General features: G+C 41.9%; 1 protein-coding gene across 5 annotated transcripts; it reads right to left on the bottom strand.

Moving 5' to 3' along the window:
* Window positions 1–891: 891 nt before the first annotated feature.
* On the bottom strand, window positions 892–17,816 carry LOC135238093 (POU domain, class 6, transcription factor 1-like). Of its 5 annotated transcripts, none has more exons than XM_064305764.1 (13): window positions 17,679–17,816; window positions 17,478–17,580; window positions 14,067–14,155; window positions 13,558–13,602; window positions 10,769–10,952; window positions 9,353–9,471; window positions 8,409–8,634; window positions 6,713–7,170; window positions 6,175–6,303; window positions 5,852–6,079; window positions 5,361–5,496; window positions 4,366–4,534; window positions 892–3,538 (listed from the first exon to the last, which is right to left on the bottom strand). In XM_064305764.1, the coding sequence occupies exons 3-13, from the start codon at window positions 14,118–14,120 to the stop codon at window positions 3,193–3,195; spliced, it is 2,094 nt and encodes a 697-aa protein (XP_064161834.1). In that variant the 5' UTR covers window positions 14,121–14,155; window positions 17,478–17,580; window positions 17,679–17,816; the 3' UTR covers window positions 892–3,192. The 5 variants fall into 5 exon arrangements, with proteins under 5 accessions (XP_064161834.1, XP_064161833.1, XP_064161832.1 ...); XM_064305763.1 differs by having other exon boundaries at window positions 17,675–17,811; XM_064305762.1 differs by having other exon boundaries at window positions 17,478–17,811.
* Window positions 17,817–21,546: the final 3,730 nt, after the last annotated feature.

Below are 21,546 nucleotides of genomic sequence, written 5' to 3'. Positions count from 1 at the left end.
CTCCTCACATTGATGACTAGGTAGAACCAATCAGATTATTTTACACAATAAGGACAAACACAATTTAATGCAAGTCAGTGCTTTGGTTGTATCTGATACACTTGGTCCTTAGGGTCAGAAAAGTAAATAAGAGCTAATGCAGACTTAGCAGTCGCACCACCTACCCAGCTGAGAGAAGCAAGCAGATTGTCAGCATTTTCCCAACAGTCCCCTATTCCCACTCGACTAAAGCAGACTATGTACAGCCCAAGCATGAAGAACAGCACAACTTAGTCAGGTATGCAAACTGCTCCAGGTGTATCTGCAATCTGTACAGTGCTTTAGCCTACCTGTTCTACCTGTCAAATGATATGTGGCAGCCACATTTATCCCCCAGTGAAAGGTGCCAGAAATCAAAAGTAACCAGTATGTCTATTCAAATGAGTGAATGAATAAAGTTCAGTGTTGCAGTATTTCTCTTCCCAGTGAAACAAAGCTAAAGTGGCAACTGCCCTGATCTGGTCATTTATCCTTAAATTCTAAATCTTCAAAGACAGTACTATCTTCTATTAGACTGTACCCCACAGAAAGACAAACCACAGATTGACAACTCGAGCAGGATATATGTTTTCTTTTCTTCATTTATTCCAGGATTGCTTTCTGCGTCACTGGATTTTTGCACACACGTTGCCACTGAGAGTTGCTATTGCTCTCACACACATTGCCATTGCTTGCGTTGTGGTAGATTGTGAAAGCAAAATGCTCGCAGAGTCTCAGGTGAATTGATATGCATTGCTCAGGGTCATCTCCTGTCAGAACAAATGTGAAAGCAGCGATTACCACAGGGGCAGGGGCTAGCCAAGCAGCAATCCCCACACAATAAGCACAGCAATAACACGGCACAACACCCGATCAATTTTAACTTCTGATGTTTTATTAACAGAGATGGGCCTCCAACAAATATTACCTCACTGAAAATCAGTTCCCTTCTCATTTTGGCTTGTCATTCATTTCATCAGCTGACATTTATGAGACACAATAAGCCGCTGGAACCTCAGTTAAAATGAAACAATGTAATAAATACAGCATTTATACATAAACCTCCCCACTGTCAACTAATAACATACTGCAAACATTTTTTTTTCTTTACAATAGAATCGTCTGTCAAAAAAGAATGCATTTTCATAAAAATGTGTTTGGGCGTTTCCTTAACGCATTGCATCTTTAATATTGAATTAGCTGTGAAATACACAACATATATTCTTGGAAAAAAAAAAAAACATTATGTGTTTTATATCCAACTGTTAATTGCTGTTTAAAATACATAATAGAAATGTATGCCAGCAATGTGGAACTGTGCAGAGCTAGTGAAAATGACATTTACACATTAAATGAAATCAGTAGGGTCATCTAAAAAGCTACTTAATCTAACCTTCCCTTTTAATTTCTGGCTTAACAAAGTTTCTAAATGTCTCAGAGATATTCATACATTAAAAATATAATTGCATACAGGGACCAAATTCTTCACTATCTATATAATCTCAGCACTAAATTTTAGTGGGAAGATGTCTGGCATTAAAGTCTGGGCCTGGTGGTAATGAAGGAGGTGGCCAGGGGAGGCTGAACCTTGCATGCTATTCAATTATATAATAACTATACTGCCACGGTCTGTCTCCCCATTGATCATCAGCGCTTCTGAGCTAAAGCTGTAATCCAGCAACAGCGACAGTGGGCCCAGACTCTGGCATGACAAAAGCAGAAATCAAACACTTATCGTTATATAAATGTCCACCATTCTTCACGCAGAACACCCAGCAGGAAATTATGCAGCTTAAAGGAAAGACACGCCCATGATTCACACGCTTCCGACACAACAAACTGCAAAGTACTAATTAAAACATTGATCCATAAGCCCTTACAGGACATACATAAGTGAGAACAATAACACTTTGTGATACCTCCTTATGATATCGCAGCCACCAGTAACAATCTTTTCAACCAATGAGTGAGAGCCAGGGTGTGATGAGCAAGCTGACTTATGTGAGGAAAGACGGGTGAGCAGACATTTAAACACCTCTTTTTTACACCTGCTCCTGAACCTAAACAACATATTTTTTGCCATTCCTAATTCTTGTGTCCCCATGGCCAAAACCTATTTTGGGTCAAAGGAGAACCTAGAGGACACAGAATTAGTAAACGAGCATGCAAAAATGAAAATAACTCAATAATTGCTTTTTTCAAGAAGTCCTTTCACACAATTAATTTAAAGGGAAAAGCTACAAGTATATCTTGTACACAATGTTTACAATGTCACACCCCCTTAATCCTTTGAAGTCGTGTCTTCATTGGCACGATTCTGTAGGACATTTACACAGTACACTGGCAACCAGTCTGTATTGCTTCATTCACTCTACTCAAGCCACCACAAAAGAGGAGAAACCAGTTCTGTCACTGTGACAGTGGGCGCTAAATATATGGGACCATGCCTCAGATTTTCTTTCTCCCCCAGAATACTATACTTTGAGCAGCTTTGGAGGATGCATGTCAGCCAGCACATTCAGCATTTTTCTACATGAAGATGTAGAACGCATGGAGATTATGACATCTTCTCCAGGCCTTATTTGCTAATATTTAATGGACCCTTGATCAGCATGGATAATTTATATGGATGATTAAAATGGCTATTTAATCAACAACTTCCCTGTGGAACACCAGGCCTTGCAGCAGACCACACCTTACACCGAATACATCTTTAACGTGTGATTGTCCAATGTGATGTACACACTGTGCAACTGGAATCAGAAGTGTTTACTGGAGGTTCACAGTCCCATGATCCATTAAGGGAGGGATAATTACTAGAGACAGAACAGCATTTGAAAATGTCAAACAAACCTAGAGCAGAAAGGGCTAAAGCAGTTCCACTCCCTGGTGTTTACAGTTACTTTACTACAGAGGACTGACTGCACAACTCCTTCATTTAACCAGCCTCATGAACAAAATCAACTAGATGCCTATATAATGTGACAAAACACTTGCAGATGCCCAAGAATTTCCAATGGTACATGTGTCTTAACAAAATGTCCAATCATATGAAAGTAGAATATTTTTAACTGAAGACAGACGTTTCCTTTAAAATTTGCAGAAATGTGCAAGAACTTTAACAGTGTCAAAAGGCTCAGAGTATTTAAAAATAAGTACTCGAACCGGGTCCGATCACTGCACCGTAAAGACGTTCAGCTTGCTGGTGTTCTTCAGCGTCTGGCGCCGGTTGCAGAACCAGACGCGGACCACCTCGCGGTCGTAGCTGAGCTCCTTGGCGATCTCGGTGATCTCCTGACCCGTGGGCAGGGCGTTCTTCTCGAAGCAGGCGTTGAGTGCCTCGATGGCCTGCGGGGTGAAGCTGGTGCGCCTCTTGCGCTTTTTGGACGGCTCCCCGCCCACGAACTCCATCAGGTTCTGCTGTCCCTTCTGGTTCCACAGCTCCGCCTCCACCAGCCACCTCTCCAGGACCGGCTTCAGCTTCTGCGCGCTCTTGGGCGTGATGTCCAGCTTCTCGAACCTGCGGCAGGCTCCCCCGGAGGAGCAGAGGGACAGTGAGACCTGCTGCCCTCTGATCAAACCATGCAAACCTGTTCATTACCTTTATCCTCACTGTAATAAGTGGGCATTACGAGTATTTTAGTCTGGATGAGAGGAAAACATATGTTACATCCTACTGGTGCTTGCTCCATCTCTGTCTCTGAACTGTCCAATCAGTGTGTCTGTGTCATTCTATCAAGAAGGCCTGTTGTTTTTACCATCACTCTCACCAACTGATTCTGGATTCATGCTGTGTATATGTGTGATTATTTAAGTTGTAATCTGATGAAAGCCGGTGTTGTGCAACATCATATTTTTAATAATAAATTCATCTTATGTTCTAACGAGCGGGTGTAGCACCGTTCATTTAAACTACATACGTTTATTCAGACTGCACCAGAGCCTATTGGCCAGGAGTCCCAGCACCACTCAGCTGGTGGACTATAGAGTGAATGGAAGAGGATACATGTGTTTGCCCTGTTAATGTTGTTAGCGTTTGCCCATCTGAACTGACAGAGGACAATTTAGCCAAATTTAGCCAAAATTTCATATGTATGTATTTCAAATTTCATATTAAATACATATCTACACAATTCCAAGAACTCTTATTCAATTGATCACAAATATTACAAATTTACTGTTCAAAAACTGTGCCGGTATTTCATTCTCAAAAAATTAAATCATTATATGGAAATGTAGTCATTACATTAGAATCACAATTGTCAAAAATAATTACTATAAACTTGGCCTCGAATTTGATTAACTTAAAACTGTAGTGTCTCCTCCAGACAGACAGGGGGACCTCACCTGCAGATGGCAGACTGGCTGTAAGCGGGACCCTGTGTGGCAGTGAGCGCCTGGCCTACTTGTGTCTGTGTCAGTCCCAGGGAAAGCCTGCGGATCTTGAATCCCTTGGCAAATTCTCGTATTTCCTCTAGGTTAATACCATCCTCTTCAGTGGCTGCATGGTGGGGTTCTCAGGAACAATGGAACACACTCATGTTAGCACGTGTCATGTTGTATTCTCTAACTCATGTTGTTTATTTATAATAAACACAAGATACATGTGCCCTAATGAAAAGGATAAGCGCTCAACGAAGAATGCCCCAATCCCATTGCCGAAAGAAAGTCTAACATGCTTATATATATTTATACTATGGGACTATACAGTACGAATGTATTGCATGGCCCATAGCGGCCCCCAAACAGCGTTGCCAACTTCAACACTGTTGCTGAAATGTTCAACAGCCACAAGAAAATGAATTCACATCAAAAAACAAGAAAAGAAAGAAATGAAAGAAAATGTGTTTGTCTCTCCACTGTCTTGAGATATTACTTTCCATCACTATCCATATCAATGTAAATATTATTAAACAGTTGTATGCTGTACAGTATGTATACATACTGCAGTATAGTGGCACTTTTTCAGACATTCAGCTACCAAGAGAAACCATGGGGCAAACATGACAGCATTTACAATTATCTCAATAGTATGGAGTCATCTCTCAACATTACACATCTAATAGCCAATCATTTCATTTTGATTTGATTTATTTATAAGCCCATGCTATGTCCTGCCAACATTGTCTAAGTGGAGAAACAAGCATCTGGCAGTCATCAAGGTTTTAGGAGGATGCATGTGTTCACTGTCCTGCTGCTTCCAACCATAGGCTTGTCTCATCAACTGGACAAGCCTATGGTTGGGATTGGGTTGGAAAAATGAGGAAAAAGAGAAACAAACTACAGCAGTAACATGGAATACCAATCAACACACGTGTGGAGGAATGGAACAGCCCACATACTGCTGACAAGCTGGCCCACAGTGGGAGAGTCCACCAGGTTGAGAGAGACAGGGGAGGACAGGCACGAGACCGTCTTCACAGCAGAGGGCTGAGGGGCAATGACCACGGCGGACTGGGTCACCGCCACCCCCGGACCCTGCAGGGAAAGACATGGCAAACTATGTCTGCATGGTAAGATACTTAGATACTAGATACTAGAAATCAAAAGTCAGACTTAGCTGTACACACACAAATAGAGAAGAGGAATCGGGTGACATTCATTATGGGGACAGTCATACACACATACAAAAAAATAGCATCTGGGAACATGCAATATGAGGACAGTAATACACACAAATGGAAAACAATATCAGGGGATGTGCAATACAGGGACAGTAACACATACACAAACAGAAAAGCAAACTGGGGACCTGTATTACAGAGACAGTGGAGCAGACGCAGAAGCACAATCAGGCTCTCACTCAGGTGCAGACCTTGAGGGCCCTGAGTACCTGAGCGTGGGACTTAGCAGGTGCTGCTGGCACGGTGGGCTTGGGGAAGGCAGAGGCCATCGTGGTGGCCACTCCGTTACCGATGCTGATTATCTGACCCTGGGCATTCAGGACCAGCTGGGGGGTGACATTTTGGACCTGCAGACCCTGGGCGGGCGGGGTGGGCGCGGCAGCCGGGCCGCCCGTCAGGGAGAGGGGGTTCACCAGAAGGGGAAAAGCGCCGATCACCTGGAACACACAAGCCGGGAGGTGAGGGGGGGGCGGACGCGAAAGGCAGAGGCGCACCTGAAATGTGCCGGTGGCGTCCCAGTGGCCCAGCCCACCTGGCCCTGCGCGTTAGTGATGATCTGGCTGGCCAGCCCCGCCACCCCGGAGACGGTGCTGGTGAAGATGGGCGTGGTCGTCAGCGAGCTGATGAACTGGGGCTGCTCCCCCAGAGGCGCCACGCTGAACTGAGACGGTGAGAAAGAGAGACACCACAAACAGCCTGAAAATCTCACACACATGAAAACACTATAAAACGCAAACACATACATGCACATTGTAAATTCGGCATTACTAGCCACAAAAAAGGGCCCCAAATTTTATGTCAGGGATACCTTAGTCTTTATATTTTTACAAATACTTCATCAATATTGCTTTATCTCTCATATACTCTTGTAATACAGTTTAATAAATATATTTTAAAATATAAAAAGTATAAAAAAGTAAAATATAAAAAAGTTTCACTATTATTGATTATTATTATTACGTATTTTCTGCCTTTATGTAAAAGGTGCATGTAATTACATACATGTAAATACATAAAACAGAAGCTCTCTTAGACACTATAAACTCACATTCTCACAGACAAAGGCTTACAATGGCAGGGTTGAAGGACAGCCCTGCTGTCTGCAGCGTTGCCACAGATGAATTCGGTTCCGGGGCCCTGTCTACAGCTGAAGCAGCCGAGGCAGCTGGTGTCTGCGCAGCCGTCTGTACCATCTGCGGCTGTAGGACAGTCTGCACAGCCGCCTGCACCATCTGCGGCTGTAGGACAGTCTGTGCAGCCGTCTGCACCACTTGTGGCTGTAGGACAGTCTGCGCAGCCGTCTGCACCATCTGCGGCTGTAGGATAGTCTGCGCAGCCGTCTGCACCATCTGCGGCTGTAGGACAGTCTGCGCAGCCGTCTGCACCATCTGCGGCTGTAGGATAGTCTGCGCAGCTGTGTGGAGCTGAGGCTGGAAAACCGTCTGCGCAGCTGTGTGGAGCTGGGGCTGGACAACCGTCTGCGCAGCTGTGTGGAGCTGGGGCTGGACTGTGTTCAGCAGAGTAGCAGCTGGGAAGACAGAGACAGGCACACAAAAGCACATTATAATTTTGCTACCTGTACACAACGTGGAACTACTGATCGTCCATGTCAAGCTAATTATGCCCTAGCAGTACTCACACCTTAATGCTTTACCGTGGGTTTAAAAATGAGCAGGCTGCTTCACGGGGCTTCGCTACACACATAGTAAGGAGGGGCAGTTGAGAATAAAGAGATACCCACACAATGTATTAAATGCCCCCAAACACCTTTATTGGAGAAAACATAACATAAAAACCTTCAGAGGTCTACATGAGGTATAGCTATCACACGAAACACAAAAAGGACATATATACAAGTTGGCTGTGTTTCAAAAACAAAAAGGGTGAAAAGTAAATACACATGGTGACACAGTAAACGTGTAGTTTCCTTATTCATTTCAGGATATGCACCAAAAAACAGAATATGTACATATCGCATTGGACAGATTAGTCTTGGCAACTCCGACTGCTGAAGAGAGCACACGCACCTGGGTTGTGTTAACTAATCAGCCCAGGTGCTTAAAGGTGTGTTCCTCTCCACAGTTCACGGCCAAAACCAGGAGTACACACCGAGAGGGCAGATTTTTGACTTGTTTGTCCCAGCACAACAAGAAAGAAAACCCGCCACTGAAAAGCTGGAGGAGTTGGTCAGCTGAAAAGCTGGAGGAGTTGGTCAGCTGAAAAGCTGGAGGAGTTGGTCAGCTGAAAAGCTGGAGGTGTTGGTCAGCTGAAAAGCTGGAGGAGTTGGTCAGCTGAAAAGCTGGAGGAGTTGGTCAGCTGAAAAGCTGGCAAGCTATGAGCGAAGAGCTGAAAAGCTGCCGTTCAGTTTCTCTTTCTTTCGTCTTTGTTGTTTTAGTCCATTCATTTCGTTTATTGTTTTTGTCTGGAACCTATGAAGAGGAAGGGTTAGGGTGTTTGTTTATTTGTTTTCGTGTTGGCGTGGGTGCCCTTTCTATCTCTCCATGCGGCAACCAAAGGTGCACTCCCGGAACAGCTGGATCTCCCCCCCAGGGGTGTCACACCGGGCATGTGACAGTACTATTTTGAAAAAGGCAAACAAATGGCGGCGTGAAGACATCATAACAGAAGCAATTCCTATCATCACATGACTAGCACATGAAAACATTCATATGAAGTGAGGACAGAAATAAAAGCTGGGTGATAAGGCCAAAGGACAAGCAGAGAAGAAGCGGACCACGTTAATATGAGGAGGGGCAGCCGTCTCACCCTGCAGGCCCCCGAAGGGCAGCTTCAGGACGCTCCCCGGCGGGGTCGCCGCGGTGAGGCCCGAGAGGGCGGCGACGGAGGCCGTCGGGAAGGTGAACACAGCCAGCCCCCCCTGGCCGCCGACGGACCCCGCCACGCTGAGGGGGATGAGGAGCGGCTGTCCCACGGACCCGGGCGGGGCCACCAGCCCCGAAATCAGCGCCGTCAGGGCTTCCGGCGTCAGAATCTGGGGCACAAGGAGAGAGGGCGGGGTGCGTGAGGAAGGGAGAGACGGGAAGTTTTCGGATGGGGAGAGGACGGCCAACAGAGAAAAATGGCAGCCCTATTCTCTGTCTTCTCTTCACTCTTCAACCTTCACCCTCCCCCTCAATCCCCTCTCTACCCTCAGTACAGATGGCTTCACAGCCTTCACGTTGATTTAAAAGTTGCCGGCATCAGCGACTTCAAGATCGCACAATCCTCCACAATCCTGCCTGTTCCTCTCAGCAGTCTGCAATCAGTCAGCCCACACCCCTTCCTATCTCCTCTCTCTCACTGCTTTCTCCCCCTTAAGACACACTAAAGTCTCTCAACCCCTTCTGTCCAACCACCAACAACCACTTCCAAACCACCTCACCTGCTGAAGAAACACAGCTATTCAGCATTACTTACCATTTGCTTAATGCCAGTTTAGGCAGAAGCCAGGTGTTCAATGACCAAAAAGGGATTATTATCAGGTTGATAGTGACTGACACAGGGCCAGGGGCCAGAAGCAAGTGTCATTGGTGTGTGTGTGTGTGTGTCTTTGTGTGTGCGCGTGTGTGTATTTCTCTGTTTGTGTGTTTCTGTGTGTGTGTGTGTGTGTGTGTGTGCGTATTTCTCCGTTTGTGTGTTTCTGTGTGTGTGCGTGTATGTGTGTATTTCTGTTTGTTTGCATGTTTGTGTGTGATTGCCATGGGCCTCACCTGTGGGCTGGCCTGCACTGTAATGGGCACTGGTGATTGGGATTGGGACAGGGCCATGCTGTTTGGGGCTGAAGAGGCCACCATCTGCACCACTGGGGCCAGCACCTCCACAGCCGCTTCTGCACCATGCATGGGAGGACAAGGAAAGAACCCTGATTTATTGAGTTTTCCTCTGCTAAATGCGCCAGTGCACCCATATTATATTACATCGCAACAAAACAAATGGCTAAGTCCCAGAACAGGGCTGTCAAACTCAAGTCCTTGAGGGCCTGTAAATTAGTGTGTTTTTGTAGTTTCCCTTCAGTGTAGCCAATTTAGGCCTTGGAAACAAAGTGTGTTGAGTCCTTAGCTGATCAATGACCTACATTAGTCACATAATCAAGTAAACAAGTACTTAATTCATTGATTGATTCTGACACAAACTGAAACGCAGCACACTTGGTAGCGGATTGTAAGTGTCAGAGACAGGGTTTTTAACACCACACTAACAACCTCCGCTCCCCCTCACTCACCCATGCAGAAACACACAACCAATCCCAACCACTGCAGCATACACACACACACACACACACACACACACACACGTTGGACAATAAGTAAGCAGGTTAGACCTCAGTACAACAAGGCTTATTCTTACAGCACACCAAGCCATTACAGTGGTCGCGCTAGCCTGTGGAATGCTGTGTCTTTGGAACACAGGACAAGGTAAGATATACTTTATTGAACCCCGTAATTTGTCCTCTGCATTTGACCCATGCTGGGTACTTAGGAGCAGTCGGCAATCACACTGTGCAGCACCTACAGACCAACTCCAGTCCTGAGGCCAGTGCCTGGGTCAAGGGCAATGGCAAGAGTATACTTAACTTCCTAAACCCACGCGAGCACGGGGAGAACAATCTGTTTCTGGTTCAGGTGTCATTTGGGCATACCTACCGCTTTATTGGGTACAAGGTTAAGCATGCATAACTATGTGCTCATTCACTTCCTTAAAGAAACTAGGAGTGAGGAACTTGTAGGCTCCCAAATAATGCTTGAGTTAACAGTAGCAATTAACAGTAGTGCATCCTTAGCAGAAGTATATTTTTGGAACATGTGCAACGTATAAATGACTGACCCCATTTGGTATGTCTGTAATTAACATGACTTTGAACTGACACTTGACTGAACAAGAATGTTCCATCTTCCTAATACACGTTTCCTCGATTCTTCAGTCCTTGCGTCCTTTCCTCACTTCCTTGGGAGTGGTCAGAATCTTGGTGATGGGAGTGACCAGAATCTTGATGAAGGAAGTGACCAGACTCTTGGTAGGATCGGGTCATCGGGATGGCAGTGGTCACAATGCTGTGGGTGTGGACTGGAGAAGGATTATGAACATACAATAGTCCCATGCAGGGCACTAGTATGAGTGTAATTTACCTGCAATCCTGGTGCTACTTGGGTTTGTTGGGTTCGTGTCCTGATCGCTCCCTTCAGCAGGCTCTGCTCGGGGGCTGTCTTCACCCTGCGGCTCAGGGTTCCCAATGGAACCCAAAGCGGGAAGGGATGCGTCCACCTCCACCTCCAGCACACGGATTGTCTCCTGGCCAGGCATCACAATCACCTAGACGAGGTGCAACAGGATGGGACCCCATCAGCCGCAATCGGAAATCAAGGAGAATCGACAGTGATAATGCAGCAATTGCGTGGGATCTCCAGAGCCGAATGGAAACACCCAGTATTATTCTCAAAGCTACACATAATTTATGTTGAAACAAAGGTTATTAATATGTCCTCACTCATTCCAAGATCAAAACCTGGTCTCTTCCATTTTGTTAAAAATCCACAAAAACTACAACCCTGTTTACTGAAACCCTCCCTAGCTGGGAGATGCTATGTCCAATTAGTTAATGCTAGCATGGGCAAGACACAGTCTAGACTGCATGCTTAACTGCACAAAGAATCAATCTGTTAGCTGACTAAGGTACCCAAGAGCCTCTTTTATCATATTCTCATGTGCTTCCTTCTTATTGTTTGATCTGAGTTTGTATTTCATTTTGCGCTATATATAGTTTATATAGTTATTGTTATATATGGTTTCATTTTGCGCTATTTAGTTTTTGTTCCTAACTGTAGACCTGTGCTTCAAGGGCATTTCTGCACTGCAGCAGCAGTAATGGCAGCCTCGGTCCTCATGAGAACAGGAAGCCGGGCTGTTAAGAGTAAGAGGCGGAACGAATGGCGCACGTTGTGTAGCTGGCCTGCGTAGCAACAGCAAGCAATTACTGGACAGCTCACCCTAAAGCCTGTATGGAGGTTACGACAAAGCAATTATTTCATTTTTGTGCGATCAGGTGAGACAACCATCACATCTCTGATAAGGCTGCAGCCTGACACTTGACTCTCAGATAAACTGAGTCTCCATTGCTGCTGAAGCCTGTCTGAACCAGTCTGTAATGCGGCCAACTCGGACAGCTTTTACTTCCTTAAGCAAGCCTGCCCAGGGGGACATGTCAGCAACCACATAATACGCAGCTTGGTTTATTTAGCTAGCGGCAGATTAATCCCCTAGACTTGCACTCCAGCTTTCCAGCAAAGTGGCCGTGTCACCTAGCAAATTAATATACAAGCCCGTTCAACATTCTGTTTCAACTGTACATTCTATTTGGCACAGCAGCAGGTTAACAGGAACAGTGCTGGAACACCACCCCTTTAAAATAATCTCAGATTTACAAAGCAGACTGTTACCTAACCTGTCTGACCAAACATGACTGTCCAGTTCAGGCCTTTCTCCCAATTTCAGCCACTGAACCACTGAAATCTTAAAAAGCAATATTTACAATTTGATTGATGTTTTGCCACGTAAGAATCCTATACATGCACATTAGAAAACCAATTATTTCTGGATTCTGTGCACATTTCTTACTGTGGTAGTGGACTTGGACTTAAATATAACACCTATACTCAAACAGTTTTTGGAATACAGATTGAATTTAAGATTTGCTCATATTAATGATTGTGGAACAGTCAATCTGTGAGCACAGTGCCTTAAGATAATTAATGTTAATGCTCCATGTTGATTGCATTAGATGGACTTGTCTGTGTGTGTGTGTGTGTGTGTGTCTGCGTGTGCGTGTGCGTGTGCATGTGCGTGAGCATCTTGGAGTTTTATCCTTTCTTGTTTTCACTGATGGCAAAAGATATATCTTTATTTCTAGTGCACAGTGCTCTGTTTTGAAAGTGCTGCCACAGCAGGGTCACTTTAGTTGCAGGGCACGATGTCATCTGACATAAATCAGTGAAAGATGTGTGAATGCTAGGCACAGCCACGCCCACGTGTTCAGCATGTCGGACACACCACCCACTGAGCAGTTACTAATGAAGAATCCTGGATGGAAGGAGGAGGACGTAAAGGTAACCAAGATCCAGGGTCTCTAGTAACAGATTCAAAGAGGTAAAAGCATAGAATTCCACCACGGGAAAGAATGTTGTGACAGAGATGTTTAAAAAAAGTGGCAAGCAGAGCACCAAGCAGAGTACAATATAGACCAAAATACAGCAAAATGGAACTGGGCTTGAAATGAGTGGAGAAATTCTCTTGGACACAAAGATCCCTAGCTAGCTTCTAAAGCTAGCTTCCTAGCTCAATATGCTGCTAGACAGCCATTTAGCAAGCAACATGTAACACTATCCACATAGCAATCCAAAGGTGGTAAGGATAGACACCCATAGCTAAAGTTACAGGATTCTTAACTACCTTCACTCAGCTAATCCAAAGCCCATCTTGCTCTCTACCCTGGAAGAATTTGTATTTTACTCTAACAGTTCATTATTGAACAGGTAATGTGCATTTGAAAAATCTTAAATATGAATCAGTAGAGGTAACAGCCAGTGATAAATTAAGATTTTGGCATAACTTCAGATAAGATTCAAAACGTCTTCTATATTATCTTTCCAATTAAACTATAATTAAAACATTACCATTGCTATTGTTCTCAGTTTAACAGGACTTACTAATAGTCCTGTTACTATATGCCCCTTTTGAAATTAGTCAATAATCAGTTATTGTAATCCGCAAAAAGATTGCTTTTAATTGTTGTGACAAATCCTTTGGAGAGACGTTTTATTTTTTTTAAAAATTGATGGCATTAAGGAATGAGGAGAAAAGAAGGGACTCCCCAGGTGAGCAGTGAGAGAAAGGGGGGAGGGGGGAGAGAAAGGGTGCATACCTGCTCATCTCTGGTAGGGAATTTCAAAGGGCAGGAATCTAATGGCTGAAAAAAACATCTCCTGCAGTGAGACAGCGAGCAGCAAGGAGAACAGGGAAGCCAGGCAAACATTAGCACACATGAGACAGACGGAGTGAAGACAGAACAAGCACAAGGTGTCAGCACACTGCAGCAATGACGACACCAGCCAATGAGTGAGCAACGTCTTCTGCAAGGCCCGCCCCCAACATCTCACACTGCTTTTTAGCCGAGAGTGAGACCACATTCACAATCTGCTGCAACTCTCAAAATTGAAAAAATAATATTATATCAATGACTCCTATTCTACTTATTTAGGCATTCTGTTATTTTTTAAGGTCAATCTTTAAAAAAATGAGAAGTTACGTGGACATATTAAAAAGAACTGAGAAGTGGAAGGTCAGGTAAGGTAAGATGGTACCATAAAGTGTGGACATGAAAAAGAAGGTGGGAGGATGAGAGAGCAAAAGTGAGCAGGTGCAGAGTGGTACCTGTTCATTGACGGTGAGGGGAGCATCACCGGACGAGAGCCCCTCTTGGTCCATGGCCACCGGCAACACCCAGATCCTACTCCAACATACTGGGGGAGGGGGGCACATAAGATAAAAACCAACCTGCTTTGATAGCCAAAAGCACTCACTCATTCACTTACTCACTCAGAAATTCATTCCATAACTCACCCGCAGACTCGTTCTTACCTCCTTCCCTCACTCACACATAAACTAACAACTTTTATTTCTCACACACTCACTCAATAAGCAGCTTATTAACATAATTATAACTGTAACAGTGGAGCAAAAAGTCATAGCCTAATCCATGCTTGTTTTTTTTCTGGTGGGGGGGTTATAATATAATGATATGTAATACTACAAGATAAACATAAACACCAACCAACTAGGAAGCCTCCTATCATGTGTTACACCTGTCCTGTGTGACTGCTCAGCGACGCCCATTCTCAGCTCATTCTCTGCAGACCTCCAAAGTGGAGGAACCAGCTGTCCACCTGCCCGCCAGCTGCATTCTCTGCGATCCTCCTCCTTCTGTCCTTCTATAATGACTTGTTTAAGGAGTACTTCGGCTCCCCCAAGGAAAACCAATCCTGACAGAGTCGCCAACTGTTGATAGCCACTGTCCATCACGTGAGGTCACTGTTCCTCCATCTATCTATCACTGCTGCTTCAGTTACATCTTTCTCTCTCTCCTTCACTGATGCCTCTGTTTTCTCTATGCACTAATCCTTTAGACTTCTTTTCATCGCTGTTCCTACAGCTTGCTCTATTTCTCCCTCTATAGAACACTACCCCTTTCAGTTCATTATCTCTCTATCCACCGCTCATTCTCTCCATATCCAACACTGCCCCTTCAGTTCATTATCTCTCTATCCACCGCTCATTCTCTCCATGTCCACCACTGCCCCTTCAGTTCATTATCTCTCTATCTGCTGCTCATTCTCTCCATATCCACCACTGCCCCTTCAGTTCATTATCTCTCTATCTGCTGCTCATTCTCTCCATATCCAACACTGCTCCTTCAGTTCATTATCTCTCTATCTGCTGCTCATTCTCTCCATATCCAACACTGCTCCTTCAGTTCATTATCTCTCTGTCCACTGCTCATTCTCTCCATATCCAATGCTGCCCCTTCAGTTCATTATCTCCCTGTTAATCAATCCTAGTTTACTCTCTGTCTATCACAACTCCTCCAATAATTCTATCAATCACAGGAAGCTATTGAAAACATTCTACTACCAAAGGCATGTCACTTCATCCTTGTAGAATTTATATGGATGGCAGTAAATTAATTGATTTAATTTAATTTCAAAACTTTAATGATGTAACTCTATTATAATTCACATTGGTCATGATTTAAACACAGTATTTTCCATGCTATTATTGAACCAAGTGTTAATTCCAGCTCCAGGAGGGCTGTGTGTTATGCATTCATGCCATTTCTGCAAGGCTCCATAGACCAAGTCCAGAGAAACCTGTATCGTAGGTGGATACAAGCTGTTTGCAAATAACTCCACAGCAAAAGTCAGTGTGCCGTAGGTCACACTGATATTTCCAACTCATATGTTTACATATTTAAACAGTTATTTTAAATATATATTTAATACATATTTAAACATGTTTATCATTGTGACACATATGGAAATAGTATCTATCGTTCCAAACACATATGACGTCTAGTAGCAACTTTAGGCAAAAAAAAAAATTCAGACTCATTAGCTGTATAGCATGAGAAGACCATTTCACTTTGCAGGTATGTGGACAGGTCTAGAGTAACCTTAATTCAACCCTCCGCACTACAGGTGAGACCACTCAGCAACAGACCCGCTGAACAATGTGCTCCAGGCTACTACCAGATGACACAATGGCTGATTCCTGAATAAAGAACCAGGACACCAATTCACCTAGACAGATAGGGGTCCATATGATCTTTCCTTCTATCAACAGAGGTCATTAAGTATTCATTAGAAGATTGAGCTTGGTTGTTATAGTGCTTATAAATATCAAAATAAGAGCAGTTAAGAACTCTTAATTTTTTAATCAGCTCAACCATATCTTGATCTGACATTTGTATAAGCACCAGTTACAGCCAATAACGGCTGGTGTATCCTGAAGATTTTACTGTATTGAAGTGCAGAAGTGAACCAGTGTAGTTTATAGAGCTGCGAGAAAGCTAATAATTGGTTGGAACAAAAACCAGCATGCGGTCTGGCCCTCCAGGCCTGGAGCTGTTCACCCCTGGTCAAGTTTGGCTATACCGCCCCCTCCTTCAACCCCTAGTGCCCAGAGACTAGTGAATAAATCAATTTGTGCAATTGTGTTTACCATAGTGGGAACTGTAAGATGAAGATTAACCATAGTAGAACACCTTGCAGATAAAACACCAACAACATTGGTGCACACAGTCAGACACAAGAATTAAAACTGGGAAGATATCATGTTCTCTGCTTTAAAAAAAAAAAAAAAAAATTGTCCTAAGAAAACCACTGTGGTGATTTAAATGCATCCTATACATTTACGAGACTAATTTTTTTAGGCACTGAATTATTTGAACAAAAAGACTTTCTGAAAAGCATGCTTCAAATATGTTGATGGACAGATCACCTATTTGGCGTGAATTACTTGTTATTACTTATTAGGCTATAATTCAAAACCTAGACAACCAGATATGTTTTTTTCCAATTTCGACCAGCAAATCTTTACATAACGCATATAATCGCAAAAGCTTCGATGCATAATTCATGTCGGTATATATTCGTTCATAGAAACGTGAACAAAATGTTGATTGAGGAAGATATGTGGAAATTTTATCACAGCCATGCCAAAGAAATCTAACTAAAGCTACGGTATATTGTGTAGCTAATCAGACAATAAAATATTTCAATATGTAAATCGCAATGAAAAAATGTCAGTCGTAAAAAGAGCTGCGTTCCAGGGCCGTGGACTGTGTTTCCTATGGACTCTAACGCGTTCCATTGCTAAGGCCCCGTACCATATCATTTCAATCGCTAATACTGAATATGCATCATCATCGATCGGTAACAAGTCCTGAGTTTTAACGCACGAAATACGTTGCTCTGTTTGTGCAAACAGCGCTACTCCCTTCCTTGCAATGCATTCCGAACTCTAGAAAGACTACCCACCCCTCCTAAAACTGTTACGACCCAATAATAGTACTCATTTCAGGACAGTACTTCATACATAGCCTACATACACACACACACACACAGTGCACCACGCGAAGCCCTACATTTGATAGATTTCCCCACTCTTTATCATAAATATATAAATTATGCTAATTAATACAATTGCATATTAACCAATAAGTATTTTGTGCGTTTGCGTTTGAAAATGCATATATGTCTCGTTTTAAGAATCAGATGAAGAACTTACCGAGGACTTGTCAGTTTTATAGGTTTTACTTCCCCTTTTCTGTCAATGTTCGTGGAGAGACGAAAAATTAAACATTCATCTCACAGCTTGCAGTCCGGACTCGCTACGACAAAACACAAAAGAGGTATTTGCATTGATAACGAGGGCAGCGTTTTAAACCTACTCTTCTTAATATTTAATAACGCCAATTCAGTTACCCACTATTCAGGCGAACTCTAAATACCGTGAACTATGCACTAAAACGCCGGTTTCCGTGGAAAAGTCCGTCCAATTTCATATAAAATTGGCCTTTACACTACGTCATGAACATAATTTATGCAAGACAAATCGTGGCGTGGAAAAAATTCCTGAACTTGACTCAGGGGGGAGCTCTGGTCGTCTTAAGGAGAAATTGTTTTTATGCAGATAGCCTACCCGTCATATTCCATTATGGCTCAGTCCAAATGTATTGTCTCCTGTCATTGTCTGAATGGAAATTCCAGTTACTAATACCTAAGGAATGAGAAATCGAATTGACAAATATATCGCAAAACAGTTGGTCAAATTATTAGGAATGATGGAAATTGAAAAAACTCGTACAAAGAACTCCACCAGATTTTTCCTCCCCACACAGACGTCTGGAATCAACTGTAAGCACCAGGGTACAATGTGGTTGGTTTATCTATGGCAAAGGCTTGTGCTCTGTTGTCCAAAATGTCACACCAGATCCCATCCACATCAGTAAGTCAATGTTACATTTTAGTACGGACAGTTAAAGCAATAACAATAAACATTCACGAAATGAAAACTGCGTAAACCCAGTCTAAATAATGCCAAACTGGGTCATATATATAATGTTAAAGAGCGTAATACCAAGTAGCTTTAACGGTCGTATTTACTTATACATTTCTGCAAGGATTTGAGCACCTGCAATGAAAGTGCTGAACTATTCAAGTTGTTTCTTTTTGTTGCTGTATAATAATAATATAATAATAATAATTATTATTATTATTATTAGTAGTAGTATTTGTATTATAATTAGTAGTAGTGTTGTTATTATTATTATTATTATTATTATTACACGCAATTCCTAATAAATGTTTTGTCATTGCATGTACATTGCATGTACATTGCATTATATCCGTAGTCTGAAATACTGTGCATTGTAATTGCTTTCCTCAAATATTTACATTCATTTAATTCAGTTTGGATTGGCTTCATTTTGACAGGCTGCCAAGTGAAGGAAAACCAGAAATAAGGTAAAAGTGTCTCCATGAAATGGTCACGAAGATAAAATATTTACCAAGTGTTAAGAACATAAAAGGCAAACATATGTGCTGTCTATTATATTATATTGGGCTATTTAAGTTTTTTTAAATAAATCATTTCAATCAACAGACAGCTGGTGTATATGTTTTTCCTATTTATTATGTAATAACCATTTACATAGAGTTTCAGTGCTTAATGAGGAGTGTGGAAATGTAGGGAGCATGTGTGCTTTTCAGTGAACTCTTAGCTCATTTCCAGAGGGATGTACAGATACTAATGACAAGAACAACTAGAGAGCCTGTCTAGACTCATGGTTAGAAAAATGATGAAGGCCAATTTAAGAATGGTACGGGATCTGTTGGAATTTATTGGCTAGTTTTACAAAGAACACAGTCCTTTCTCCATTCTTGGTATTGTGTGCCTTATGAACTTATTTTTAAATTAAAAATAGGAATCAAAATTAAGTCTTTTTTTCACCACCTTGGTTCATAACCTTCCTGATCCTTTCCAACAGATGGCAGTAGGGACTCAGTGTTATGAAATAGCCATGGTCTGTAAGGAGATAATGGGAGTGAAATGCATGGAGGAGTTTTCTTGTCCTGAATTGGGCTTGCTAGCATGCTCTGTCTGATAGGCAGCAGTTTTAAACCCCGCCCATTTTAATCTAAGCCAATCCTGTACACCCTTATTCCAAAGATTTTTGAGAGCCCATGCCCTTCCATATTGATGTCTGCTCAAAGAATAAACATAAATAAGAACAGAAGGAAGAACAGCACTCGCTGGCTAAAATTCTTTCATTATTATCTGAAAAATGTGATCACCTTTCAGGTAATGCCTCATTTCTTCCATAAAATAATGCTACATCTATCCTTAAGATCGGAACATCTCGTACTCAGACAATGAGCTTTGCTTCAAGCACATGTAGTTACTAATTCATATTCCCTGTCACCATTATTTTAAATACTATGTATGTACAACATTCAGCCATGATTATGTGATTCTGCTGTAGAGTTCTCATACATCTAATTTGTTTTTGGATGGTATTGATCTGGCTTTGTTTAGTTAATAAGGCTGTAAATTTGGATCCAGGTTCCTTTTCTATATAGCACCTTGAAAATATGAAATGGTGCAAGTGGACCTTGCAACAGGTAGGGCATTGTTTCAGCCATGAATGTTATGCAAATGTAAATAGTTCAGGGCTTAGGCCATAATTTTTTTTTAATTAAATTGATACTGTATCACAATGTAAAGTGAGGTGTGATTACTGTGACAGTGTATACAAATTGCCAACTGTCCTTTTCCTCTTGCCACCTTAAACTTTTTGTTTTCTCATTCAGTAGCAAAACAAGCTTTTTTCTGACTTGTTTCACTGGTCTTTATGTTCTTCGATATAATGCAAAAAGGAAAGGAAATAAGATGATTACAGGTGTTACCAAGACTCACCCCTGCTGGAAAAGGGCTTCTGAAATATGCCTTTTCACCTAGGTTTTAGATTTTGACAAAGATTGTATGCTTCTCCTAGGGGTGATTTCTTCCTCAAGCTGCTTTTTGTCAATAAAACAAAATAACAAAATTGACAAAAATAAATAAAAATAATAATAATAATACTTGTCATAAATTCTTATTCTTGTCATCAAATTCTATTATACAAATTTTAGATGATCAAAAAAAGTACATTACCCAAAAATGTAAAAAATAAAATAAAATTTTTCTTTGGTTTAATCTGAAGGTAAAAATTAAAGGAAAGAAACAAATAATAAAATTGACTTTACTGCACACAAGACAAGAGTTAAAACTGCCAGTTGTTGAGTCCTTATTATCCAAATTATGAAGGTCATGGGGGTGAAAAACTTCATCTATATAAAGGCCAAAATTTTGAGACTCTCCGCTGCTGTTGAGAGTGGAATGTTCTGGTAGGTAATTAAGATGTGTTTTTATTGTCCCCTGTGCCATTTGTTATCAATTATTATTTGATTATTGCAAAGTGATAATATCCAATACCAAATATGAACCTGTCAAACCAGACACTGGGTGTGGGTTTATCTTTTTGTCACAATATAAATATGTTCTTGGATTGATGTTTAGATTCATATTTAAAATGATTCCTGTGCATGGACTGGCATTATTTCAGATAATTTAACATCAAGCCCCTTTCTCAGAAGCCTTTGTGTGTCAGTCCAAAACTCAACTTTGAATAGTATATTAAATGGCTTGTTTGGGCATGCTTTCACCAACTCAAAAACGCAGCTAAAATTAGATCTGCGCTGTCTTTTGTGGAAAAATATGTGTTTTTTTTCAATGGTGAGACAGTTTTAATGTCTTGTTCACTTGCCTGAATCATAATGCTTTGGCCAGGCTTCAAGTTTAACAATTCAGTTCAAGTTCATTAAATTGTTTACTGCTTACTGCAATGTTTATTTGTTCACTATTATCTGATTTTGTTTTATTGTTCTATTTTCTGTTCATCATTTTTATCATTGCTCAATTTGACTCTTTCAATCAACATGTCTTGATGTTCTTAATTTTAGCTCTATTTTATTGCCTGCAAAGCACTTTGTGCTATTGCTTGAAAAATGTGATATATATATATATAATTACAATTAGTCGTGAATAACAGCACAAATTAGCATAGCAGGTCACACTCGATAACAGATTATTTTTTCATTTGTTCCGAATATTCTGCATAATTATTGTTTAGTTTGAAAAATGAGTAATCATGGTCCAGTTGCTATTAAAAATCAAGTTACTGTCACTATGGTACAATCCATGTGCGCATGTAACAGTGATATAGGTTAATGTCGCCAATTTGCTCAGGTGGATA

Source organism: Anguilla rostrata, chromosome 13 (assembly GCF_018555375.3).
Source record: "Anguilla rostrata isolate EN2019 chromosome 13, ASM1855537v3, whole genome shotgun sequence".
Lineage (NCBI taxonomy): Eukaryota > Metazoa > Chordata > Actinopteri > Anguilliformes > Anguillidae > Anguilla > Anguilla rostrata.
This window is presented reverse-complemented; position numbering and strand designations above follow the sequence as displayed.